This window comes from Neoarius graeffei, chromosome 16, assembly GCF_027579695.1.
Source record: "Neoarius graeffei isolate fNeoGra1 chromosome 16, fNeoGra1.pri, whole genome shotgun sequence".
Taxonomy (NCBI): domain Eukaryota; kingdom Metazoa; phylum Chordata; class Actinopteri; order Siluriformes; family Ariidae; genus Neoarius; species Neoarius graeffei.
The window spans coordinates 31,431,704-31,444,556 of NC_083584.1; the positions used below are offsets into that span (position 1 = coordinate 31,431,704).

At 40.9% G+C, this 12,853-nt stretch overlaps 1 protein-coding gene across 1 annotated transcript in view; it reads left to right on the forward strand.

The window, feature by feature from the left end:
• gabbr2 (gamma-aminobutyric acid (GABA) B receptor, 2) overlaps positions 1 to 12,853 on the forward strand; it is a 428,647-nt gene that overhangs the window by 298,739 nt on the left and 117,055 nt on the right. The window contains exons 11-12 of the mRNA XM_060942775.1: positions 1,687 to 1,819; positions 11,019 to 11,126. Coding sequence (XP_060798758.1) covers positions 1,687 to 1,819; positions 11,019 to 11,126 — 241 coding nt within the window. The remainder of the gene's footprint in view (positions 1 to 1,686; positions 1,820 to 11,018; positions 11,127 to 12,853) is intronic.

A 12,853-nucleotide genomic window follows, 5' to 3' on the forward strand; every position in this document is an offset into this window, starting at 1 on the left:
GAGCCTATCCCAGCTGACTACGGGCGAAAGGCGGGGTACACCCTGGACAAGTCGCCAGGTCATCACAGGGCTGACACATAGACACAGACAACCATTCACACCTACGGTCAATTTAGAGTCACCAGTTAACCTAACCTGCATCTCTTTGGACTGTGGGGGAAACCGGAGCACCCGGAGGAAACCCATGGGGAGAACATGCAAACTCCACACAGAAAGGCCCTCACCGGCCACGGGGCTCGAACCTGGACCTTCTTGCTGTGAGGCGACAGCACTAACCACTACACCACCGTGCCGCCAGGGACCACATTAACTGTAAAATTCCACTGAGTACATTTATGAACATAATCAACTATGTAAGTCTTAAGATCATTATTTAAATGTGTACCAGGCTTGTAGTACTCGAGTCCAGGATTCAGACTCGAGTTCGACTCATGCCCTAATTTTAAGGACTCGTGACTCGACTTGGACTTGAGCACTGACTCAGGCTTGGACTCAGACTCGTGCATTAACTGCATTAGGACTGATAAATTGGAGACGAGGACTAAGATTTTTTCTTTATTTTTTGTAACATTCCATAATAATTTGGCACAGGATATTTATACCTACATTTAATTTTTGTACTAATTTCGTGCAAGAGTGTCACACCTGCGCGCCTTGGCACATGCATCAGATAGACTCTCGGGTGTGCTCCAGACAGCGACTAAATGAGTAAACAGCGAGTAAATGACTCGCACCTGCACAGGATTAAGGCGCAATCAGCACGCCTATATAAAAACTGTGAAAACACACTTACTTTGCGAAGTATTGAGTTGCGTTGCCAACACAGGGCCTTATTTTCTTGTTTGGTTTCCTGATCCCTGATTTCCTATTTCTCATCTTTGATTCTGCCGAGTCTACGATGGCCTGTTTGTGCCTTGCTTGACCTATTGCCTGTTTCACTGTTTTATGATTTTGCCTGCCGTTCTGGATTGTTTACCTGTCTTCACTCGTATTAATAAACACACCTTCTGCACTTGCATCCATCTCCCAGCCATCTCTGACAGAATACTTCGCACTCCCTGACAAAGAGAATGCACATTCACCTGTTCATACGTCACGTTCAGGAACAAATGTTAATGGCGCTAAAACAGCCACTGTCAAATGGTGCAGTTGGAGTGTTGTACTCGACTCGGATCAATAGTGGACTTAACTCGGACTCAACTCGAAATTTTTTTTAACGACTTGGACTTGACTCGGACTTGAATACTGGGGACTCAGGACTGGACTCGGGCTCGAGGTTTAGTGACTCAACTCCAACACTGATGTGTACAATTTGGCTATTTAAATGTGTAATAATTTGGCTATTTATTGGAGCCATATTTGGAGCTATTTTTTTGTTTCAACTCTCCACAGATTCAAGTATGCATTATTTATTAACATTACATATTAAACTCATTCAGTTCTAGTGACCAGTTAAATAGAATAATAACTCAATAATAAATATATTAACTTTGATAATGGCGGGTTGTGATTTTCACCACTATAACAAAATGTTTAAAAATCACAGACTATACTTTACAGACCCCTGGGGTGTTCTTGACCCTGCTTTGAGAACCAATGCCTGACACTATGTGATGAATATGGGATTGAGTATCAGTATGTGCATGTTTGTGTGTCAATACAGTGTTCTCTTTTGTCCTTACACAGGCTGATCAAAATGTCCAGTCCTTACATGAACAACCTGATCATCCTCGGAGGCATGCTGTCCTACGCTTCCATCTTCCTCTTTGGCCTGGATGGCTCCTTTGTCTCAGATCAAGCATTCGAGACCTTGTGCACTGTGAGTAGTGACTGTTCTTTTAGCAATATCTGTGTTCTGACTTAAACATGTGCAGCCAAATGTAATTAAAGACCAATTCCACCTTCACTCGTCTGCATACACTGGCATGCGATATAACGCTGAGCTTCCCTTCAGATGATTTTGGCATGTTCTCCTGCTACTCTACGTCAGAACTTGACAATCTCAACCTCAATTTAATTAAGAAGTTTTGATTGCTGTGAAAGCGTAAGTCCTTGGGGAGAGTCCAATAATTGTGTGGTGTATGACGCATGGCAATATCTGAGCCAAGTCCAGCCATTCCAAACAGCCGAGACAAAGGCTGGCGTTCTGATAGCAGCGATGATGGACGTCAGCCAAGCAATCAGTATTCCTGTAGATGGCTCTGATGAAGCGAGCCATCATTGTGTACTTAAGCTCTTTCATTCTAATGCTTCTGGAGGGATGAGAGTTTGGTGGCTGGGATTTTTCGGTAAATCATGCTAGGAGATAAGAGATTAGGTGTTTATCTTCCTGTTTCTTAGGCTACATCCACACGACAACGGCAACGAGATGTTATTTAAAAAAATATCGCGTCCAAATGGGCAACGATCAGTAAAATATCAGGTCCATATGGCAACGCAACGCTTGCTGAAAATGATGCAGTACACATGCCACACCTCTAGGGGTGCTGTAAGACGGTCCCTTCGGAGACACCAGAACAATAGAAGAAGTAAGGACGCATGCGCATAAACTATTATGCGCGAGACTTCATATTAGCCACAAAGTCAGAAAAATCTGTTCGTAAAATTACATTATAATGACCAAATACAATGAAAAGTATTTTTCCAGTCTCACCTGTGAAAGGTAATCCCATGTGATCTCGTTTGGACGGTAAACCTGTTGGTACAGTTAAATGCAGGACATGAATGAGGCATCTTTATTCTCCGCTTTGACCCATCCAATATGGCGGCAAGGATGACGTATGATTCTACACGGAAGGCAGCGTCTTTAATGGTCCAGAATAAATTGAATGCTACACGTTGATGGATTAATTTGTTCTTCTATGCCCTTTTTGAGGAATGTATTGTAGGACTTAAACCAACATCTGAAGAGGTGAGATCGCTCCTTTTTTCCCTATTTTTGCTGGCAGGATTGACTCTGCCCTAAGGGCTATTCTCTCTCTTTCTCTCTCTCTCTCTCTCTCTCTCTCTCTCTCTCTCTCTCTCTCTCACTTTGCACCATTACACAATAAATATTCACAGTGAAAATATTTTGTAAGCGCGTTTCATGAACCAAGTTATAGGATTTGTTGACAACTCGCATCGAGTTCGTTACACTTCTACCCGGCGTGAAGCACTCACAGTCATGTGGTTGTGACGTCATCGTAAACAAATCTGTTCTACTCATCCAGACGACTTCGCAACGGCAACGTTGCCAGATCTTTCCACTCTGGAACCCGTTCTCAAAAGATTGCGTTTTGGGGCACCCAAAACACCGGTGCCGTGTGGACGCCAGGCCGAAACGATAAACAATTGTATCGGAGTCACCTGAATCCGTTGCCGTGTGGATAGGGCGTTAAGGTGGGTTGGAAGTGTCCTTGGTAATAGTTTCCTGAATGCTGGTATCCATAGGGCTACATGATATCTTCATAAGCCGTGAATGACAACTGGCATATGCTTAGGTAAACAGTTTTAAATGCTTATTCCAATGGGCATCAAAGTATTTATTTTGTCAGGTTTGATGTGTTTTTTTCTCAGACCTTTAAGTAAAAAATAAAACACAATGGGGTCTGCTGTTATAGATTATTATTATATGGCATGAGCTACTTCCGGTAAAATCATGCTCTCTGATTGGTTCCATGGCGGGCAGAATTTTCCCGTAATGCCCGGGGCGATTACGGACTTTCTTTCCAAGGCTTTCAATATTTTAAAAACAAAAATGAAATGAGAAGAAAGATTAATTGGAAATCAAAACAGAATCAAAAACGGCCGAAACACAAAAGACAAACAAGAATCACCAAATTATTCAAGAAATGAGCAACAAAGATCATTCAGAAACCGCTAACCGCTAACACAAATTCGGTTTTGAAACCGCTAGCCATTTATTCTGCATGCGTGACTCAACTATGTAACAAAAAAAACTGAAAGCAGTGTCACGCTTCATTATAATGATGGTCTATTTTAATCTTAGAAATAAAAAAGCCATATAATAAACTCCTTATTAACCTCGCTTGCTCGGTCTTTCTGGGAAAATATCAGACCTTGGTCTTTTTGTTTACCTTGCCTATGGTTCAGTCTGTACTGTCAAGACCTCAGTCTGATATTTTCCTGTAACGACCTCTTGTTCAGTTAATAAATAGATAATAATAATAATAATTATTATTATTGGGCGGCACGGTGGTGTAGTGGTTAGCGCTGTCGCCTCACAACAAGAAGGTCCTGGGTTCGAGCCCCGGGGCCGGCGAGGGCCTTTCTGTGTGGAGTTTGCATGTTCTCCCCGTGTCCACGTGGGTTTCCTCCGGGTGCTCCGGTTTCCCCCACAGTCCAAAGACATGCAGGTTAGGTTAACTGGTGACTCTAAATTGACCGTAGGTGTGAATGTGAGTGTGAATGGTTGTCTGTGTCTATGTGTCAGCCCTGTGATGACCTGGCGACTTGTCCAGGGTGTACCCCGCCTTTCGCCCGTAGTCAGCTGGGATAGGCTCCAGCTTGCCTGCGACCCTGTAGAAGGATAAAGCGGCTACAGATAATGAGATTATTATTATTATTATTATTATTATTATCATCATCATCATCATCATCCATTATGGGTTGGTGGCCCTATGTGCTTTTTTTTACCACAGCAATTTACCCATGATTACAAATTTTAATACATTAATGAACATCACAATGTACGTTTTAACCATTTATAGTTACATACAATGTTGTGAAATGTCAGAGCTACTGCTATAAATTACTCAACACCTTCTGTTCAGTCTAATCCGAGAATTCAACAGCGCTGTGTGTGTTCAATTTCACTGTTTATAAAAATCTATTCCAAGGTTATGACACCATAATGACAGTTATGTACGTATATTTCCTTTAACACTAATAGTAGTGAATGTGATTTAGTTGTTTGGCGTGATGCATTATTACATTTATGTACCAGTTGTCCTGATGTCCTAACATACTGTATGTCAGTCCAGGAAATCATAACACCACCTTGTTATCAAAAATCATCAGCAACCAAAAATAAAAAAAAGATGTGATGCCAGTTAAAAATGTAAACAAATTACAAAAGCAGCGTTTAGTATTAATAATTTTTACGCAAATTATGATATTTGCAAGGAAAGGCTTATATAGGTGTTACCTAGCTCTGTGAATACCAGCCTTAAATGAAATGTTACTGACTTTTCTTTTCTAAGGATTATATTCCTGTAAAAAGTCAAGTATGATCTTTTCCATTTCAGTGCAGGCTGTGCTCGAGTCAAATCAGTCTTTGTTAGAATTCTTTTATTTTCCACAAAATGATTTAATGACTACAAACTGTAGCTTCATAAAATTTAAAGGATCAGAGCAAGTTGTTTCTGGCAGTAACACAACAGATACTCAGATATCTACAATGCTTCATTGGATGTAAACAAATTATTTGGTTGCCTCAAACTATTCAGCTCTGTAATTGAATCTTTCACATAAAATAAGGATTTTTTTTATGGCTCAAAATTATTGCTGTTCATTATAGTCTTGAGCTTTTATATGCATATGTACCAGTTCTTCTTCAGTAATCTCAAAAATAAATGAGTTCCCAGTGAGGAAATTACCCTTCTCAGATTTATTCATCGCAAGTTATTCTGGCAATACTTTTGATCAGAGACTGTTGGTACTTTCATTGTTTTCCTGCTCTTAACTTCAGGAGCTACAGCTCCGGGTGTATGATCCTGTCTCACCCTGGACTCATCTCTTAAGCCTGTAAGCAACTATTTTATCAACAGAATAGCAGAGCTGCAGCAATAACTGCCATGACATTTTGTTTTCTAATCATACAATACATTCGAACCATGTAGTTAGTGATTTCTTGGCTGTTGGTTGGAAGGACTTACTGGCTGTTAACAAGTTCACTCTCTGACTCTAATCTGGGAAAGAAAAAAAAACTGCACTGGAAATTTTCTGTATTTTGTGACTAAATGAAGATTCACTGATGTCTGTCGGTCTGTCATGGCTCATTTTATGGTTGATCTTTAGTAGATCAACTTTTCCCTTTTGCTTTCACTTTATACACTGCATGTTTGTTGATGTTTAGTAGATTCAGTTCATTTGGACTTTAGTGATATATTTTATATGTTTTAATTAGACAAGATTAGGGGTGGCACAGTGGTGTAGTGGTTAGCACTGTCACCTCAGAGCAAGAAGGTTCTGGGTTCGAGCCCCGTGGCCGGCGAGGGCCTTTCTGTGTGGCATTTGCATGTTCTCTCCGTGTCCGCGTGGGTTTCCTCCGGGTGCTCCGGTTTCCCCCATAGTCCAAAGACATGCAGGTTCGGCTAATCGGTGGCTCTAAATTGACCGTAGGTGTGAGTGTGAATGGTTGTTTGTCTCTATGTGTAAGCCCTGCGATGATCTGGTGACTTGTCCAGGGTGTACCCTGCTTCTTGCCCATAGTCAGCTGGGATAGGCTCCAGTTTGCCTGCAACCCTGTACAGGATAAGCGGCTACAGATAATGAATGGATAGGCAAGATTAGATTGCAAAAGACTAAACAAAGTAGAATAATATTTGAATGGGTTTTTTGTAGTCCATCACCCCCATTCCTGCCCAGGCACACAAAGCTCCACCCCAGAACCTGTGATGGTTCAACTGGATTTAGCATACTAACTAGAGTTAGCATTAGAAAGGACTGTCATGACATCACTATCAAATGCACTTGAAAATCCAACTGCTTAAACCCCAACCTAATTTACAACTCTATGAACATGCAAAGTCCACTCACTCACTATCCTTTTAACATCTGCTTCCACTTCTAGTGGGTAAGATGCCGCATGGTATTTCTTTAGCAATTTTCTCCACTCCTTTCTGTCAGTTGCGTCCATAGCAATAAGGCCCGTTAAATGCAGATCATCCTTGATCACCTCCATCTAAGGCTACATCCACACGACAACGGCAACGAGATTTTATTAAAAAAAATATTGCGTCCACATGGGCAATGGATCAGTAAAATATCAGGTACATATGGCAACGCAACGCTTGCTGAAAACGATGCAATACACATGCCACACCTCTACGTGCGCTGTAAGACGGTCCCATCGGAGACACCAGAACAATAGAAGAAGTAGGACGCATGCGCATAAACCCCTTCTTCTACCCGGCGTGAAGCACTCACAGGAACAAGCACACAACAACAAGAAGAAGATGGCTGCGACTACGCGAGGAAATCGTGCCTTCTGTGTGTACAAATTAGTTTTATTAGTGTGCATAGTTTTATATAATTTAATTTTCTTATTGTGTGTGAACATTTTGAAAAGCATTTTTATATAATTTATATAACTTTTTATATTGTGTGTGAACATTTTGAAAAGCAGTCTTATCCAATAAAAAAAAAGAAATTCAAGAAATGGTTCAGTTACTTGTTTATTTAAAAGAAAATCTGTATACAAAAGTGAATGCAATGCAGTGGTTCATACAAAACAGCGAGAGTGCTGCTTGTTCTAGTCATGTGGTTGTGATGTCATCGTAAACAAATCCGTTCTACTCATCTAGACGACTTTGCAACGGCGCCGTTGCCAGATTTTTCCACTCTGGAACCCGTTCTCGTTTTGGGGCACCCAAAACGCCGGTGCCGTGTGGACACTAGGCCGAAACGATAAACAATTTTATCAGATTCACCTGAATCCGTTGCCGTGTGGACAGCCTCTAAGTTTTTCGAGGTCTCCCTCTATGCTTGTGGCCATCCACCTGGAAACCTTGGATGGTGTTGACACAGGCTGACCTACGTTGAGTATGACCAAACCAGCGCAGGTGCCTGCATCTGATTTCCTTCTCAAGATCCACTAGCTTAAGCCTTGAATGCAGGATGTTTGAGCTTACGTCATCCATAGACTTCATGCCACACATCCACTGGAGCATTACTCGCGCATTCCTCTCAAGGTGTGCCAAGTCCATCTTTTTCATAGGCCAACACTCACTGGCATAGAGCATGGCACCCCTGATGCAGCAGTTGTATACTCTGCCACGTGTATGGAGAGATAGGGCCTTGTTGGTTAGCAGGGGCAAAAGTTCTCTAAACTTGCCTCATGCACCTCTAACTCTTGTGATGGTGGCAGCTTCGTAGCCCCCACCAGTACAAAGAGTGTAACCTAGATAACAGTAGGAGTCCACCACATCAAGACAGTGCTCCCCGACCATCAAATAATCACATGGTCTTCCATTGATGGGACGGGTTGTGCCCAGACATCTGCTACATCTGTATGTAGGGTCAGGTTTGAGTCTGCCATATACATTACTGCACTTCTTATGAATCCAGCTCATAATAATTAATATAGATGTTCATGAATGCAGTCACTGTCTTCATTTTATTCGTAATAAGCTCTTAGCCTGATATTAGCATGTTAGCATTGCTAGATAAAATAATTAGGCACTGTCTGAAAGCCTATTTAAGCTTATTTAAGCCTATTTATTTTTCAACTTTTTTTTAGCACACAAAATGGCTTTGGGTAGTGTCTATAAAATGATTGACAGGAGGCCAATCCAAATACAAACAAGCTTTCATCAATACAAACTTCCTGACGAGAAGGCAGCTTTCCAAATCGATTTTCTCAGCCACATAATACACTTGTGCTGAGGCCATGGCTTAACCCTATCATTTCTGTATATTTTCCCACATTATGTTTACTAGTAAATAGAAATAGACTATTGCACCTTTAAAAAAGCTGAACAGTGCATGCCCACAAATTACTTAATTCGCAGTTACCACACCCCCAAGAAACAAACTGCAAGCAACACCAGTGACTTTTCAGTTATTAGTCTGAATGCACCGTTAGTTGATTACAGTTTTAAAGTACCTTGCCTTGCACTGGTCACTCAGTTGCACTTGTTACCTCAAGATGCCTGGTGGGTATCATGTTCATTGATGATCATAAGTTACAGTGCCTTGCAAAAGTATTCATCCCCCTTAGTGTTTGTCCTGTTTTGTCGCATTACAAGCTGGTATTAATAGATTTTTGGGGGGTTAGCACCATTTGATTTACACAACATGCCTACCACTTTAAAGCTGCACATTGTTTTTGTATTTTGAAACAAACAATAATTAAGATGAAAAAACAGAAATCTGAAATGTGCATAGGTATTTACCCCCCTCAAAGCCAATACTTTCTAGAGCCACCTTTTGCTACAATTACAGCTGCAAGTCTCATTGGGGTATGTCTCTATTAGCTTAGCACATCTACTGGGATTTTGCCTATTCCTCAAAGCAAAACTGCTCCAACTCCTTCAAATTAGATGGGTTGTGCTGGTGTACAGCAATCTTCAAGTTATGCCACAGATTCTCAATTGGATTGAGGTCTGGGATTTGATTAGGCCATTCCAAGACATTTAAATGTTTCCCTTTAAACCACTCCAGTGTCACTTTGGCAGTATGTTTAGGGTCATTGTCCTGCTGGAACGTTGAACCTTCATCCTAGTCTGAAACCTCTGGCTGACTCAAACAGGTTTTCCTCCAGAACTACCCTGCATTTAGTGCCATCCATCTTTCTTTTGGTCCTGACCAGTTTTCCTGTCCCTGCAGATGAAAAACATCCACACAGCATGATGCTGCCACCACCATGCTTCACTGTAGGAATGGTGTTCTCAGGGTGTTGGGTTTGCGCCACTCATGGCATTTCCCATGATGGACAAAAAGTTCAATTTTTGTCTCATTTGACCAGCAAAGCTTTTTCCATGTGTTTGGGGAGTCTGCCACATGCTTTTGGGCAAACTCCAAATGTGTTTTCTTCAGCATTGGCTTTTTTCTGGCCACTCTTCCATAAAGCCCTGCTCTGTGGAGTGTACGGCTTAAATTGGTCCTATGGACAGATACTCCCATAGCCACTGTGGATCTTTGCAGCTCCTTTAGTGTTATCTTTGGTGTCTTTGTTGCATCTCTGATTAATGCCCGCCTTGCCCGGTCTGTGAGTTTTGGTGGACGGCCTTCTCTTGTCAGGTTTGTAGTGGTGACATGTTCTTTCCATTTTGCTATAATGGATTTAATGATACTCACTGGGATATTCAAAGTTTAGGATTATTTTTTATAACCCAACCCTGGTCCATACTTCTCCACAACTTTGTCTTTGACCTATTTGGAGGCTCCTTAGTTCTCATGTTGCTTGCTTAGTAGTGTAGCAGAGTCAGGGTCCTTCCAGAACAGGTTTATTTATACAGACATCATGTGACAGATCATGTGACGCTTTGATTGCACACAGGTGGATCTTAATCAACTAATTATGTGACTTATGAAGTGAATTGGTTGGACCAGCTCTTATTTAGGGGTTTCATACGAAAGGGGGTGAATACCTATGCACACTCCAGATTTCTGGGGTTTTTTTTCATCTTAATTATTGTTTGTGTCAAAATAAAAAAACAGTGTGCACCTTTAAAGTTGTAGGCATGTTGTGTAAATCAAATGGTGCTAACCCCCCAAAAAATCCATTTTAATTCCAGCTTGTAATGCAACAAAACAGGACAAACACCGAGGGGAATGAATACTTTTGCAAGACACTGTATACTGTCTGATTAATGGCTAACATCTGTCTACACCTCTTTATGGGAATTTTATATAAAAAAAACCTCTTTCAGACCAAAAAGCAACATTTTTTCACTTTCCATGAAACACCTGATACACTTAAAACCTAAAAACACAGACTCTACTGTACATATTGTCATTAGAGGCATCAGGGTAAGCAAACAGACTCAAGCAGGAGTAAAAAGTTGATTATAAATGATAATCACACACAATCATATATGCTTATGAATCATAAATAAGAAAGAGAGAGTAAACATCCCATTTTATGAACTAATCAACCTGAAAAGGTTATAAGTGTAAATCTTCTACTGAGTGTAAACATATCATCTTACACATAGTATTAATTCTTTTCTTGTCATAGTGCACATCAAATTAAAAATAAAATGATGCTTCAGTGATCATTGCAATGTGAACCATCAGTAAAAGAAAGCTTTGTTTGGAGGCGTTCTAGCTGAACTGATGTGTCTCCTGCTCAGGTTCGCACGTGGATCCTCATCGTGGGTTACACGACAGCGTTTGGAGCCATGTTTGCTAAGACCTGGAGAGTACATGCCATTTTCAAGAACGTAAAAATGAAGAAGAAGGTGAGCAATTTATTTATTTATTTATTTATACATGACATGAGTCCGATATGCTTTCGTACTGAAATGTCATTGCGTGTCTATGGAACTGATTTGACATCAGATGTTTCGGCATAAACTCACTTTTACTTGAATGTACATAGGATCATATTCAGATATTAAGCTAAAGTGCTTTTCAGTTGTTCTGTCCACTTCAACATGCTGTATTAAAAGCTAAATAAGCAAAAGCAACTTTTTTTTTGCTGTTGATTTGACCTTTACAAAATTGTATAAACATAATACACTTGTTTAAATGCATACAACCAATGAGCTTATTATATGCATTAATGGACAAAACAGAAATTCATTAGCTAGTGCAGTTCAAGGTTCCAGTGTGCTGTCTGGCTCCATGTTCTAGTTGCTCAGAAACCTAACTGACGAGGCTAAAATGTAGTAGCTAATGTAATGTAATAATGTACAGCCAGGTAATCAGCTAGCTACATGCATTAATACAGACTACTGTAAATCCCCTTAACAAAACATCAGAAAGCCACTGGCCAAAATTTCAGGTACGAGCTGCGGTGTTGTTTGACAAGCAGGTTTATTGTCTCTTGATCTATCTAACCACAAGCTTATAGCATGTTGTGGGAGCAGGAGTTTTGCACTGTGCTTCATTTGCCCAGTTTCTTTATTGTTTCCACATATCTGTATGTTCCTGATTCTGAAAAGATCATCTGTCATACATGCGAATTAATCCACCGAATGAAAATTTCCCTACTGTCAACCCGAAACACCACTGACACAACTCCAGTGACGCACTCCTTCTATGGGCTTCTATAACAACTTAGCCTGGCAAGCCAGACTAAATGTGAATATTTAGTCTGGCCTCGATCTGTAGACATTTCCGAAGGGGGTGGGCGGAACAAACCGCTGTCTTTCAAACTGTCTCTGTGCGTATAGGCCAACGCTCTGACCAATCAGCGCAACAGTGACTGTGACGTAGTCAGAGCAACAGAAAGCAGTGGGGGAGGCCTTGAAATAAATAATTTTTCAAAATGCGTATTAATTAATAAACAGGTTCTAGATATTAAGAAGTTTGGAGATAATGACCACAAGTTTGGAGTCTGTACCACATACACTCATTTTTTTCCAAGTGTTTTTCAAGGGTTTGCATAAACTGTTTTTGAGAGTTTTTATTTAGTGGTGTTTGGTGAAATAATTTCCCTTAAATTTAAAATAACAGGAAAATAAGAAACAATCAAAAAGTAATGTTTCAAAGCTGTTTATTAATTCTTCATACTGCACAAACTAGCCCCATCCTTTTGGCTACGAGCGGAGCTAGCTGGTAGATCAGACTTTTGCCATAGCTGGTCGGCAAAACAGCAAAAACGTCCTTCTTGAAAAGGAATGAGCGGAGAGCCTCTTCCTGCTAATGTTTCAACGAAAACTCCAAGTCTAATTCTTCTAAAACTGATTCCAAAGCGGAGTCAAACGAGCGCTGTTCACTAGCCGTAGCCATCTTTCCTGCTGTGCTTTCTCCAGCGTCGCGCAGCTTTGTCATCACTCCTGCAAAAGCCCGCCCAAAGAATCCAAACAAAAACCTCGCGTTGTGATTGGCGGGCACGATTTGATGCCCGGCGTGTTTTTGTTTATATGGTGCGAGGCTAGACCCACTCGCTAGGCAAAAATATTTTTGGCCGCTAGGCGGGTGGGTCTAGTTTACTAGGCTAATAACAACTTCAAGTATATGT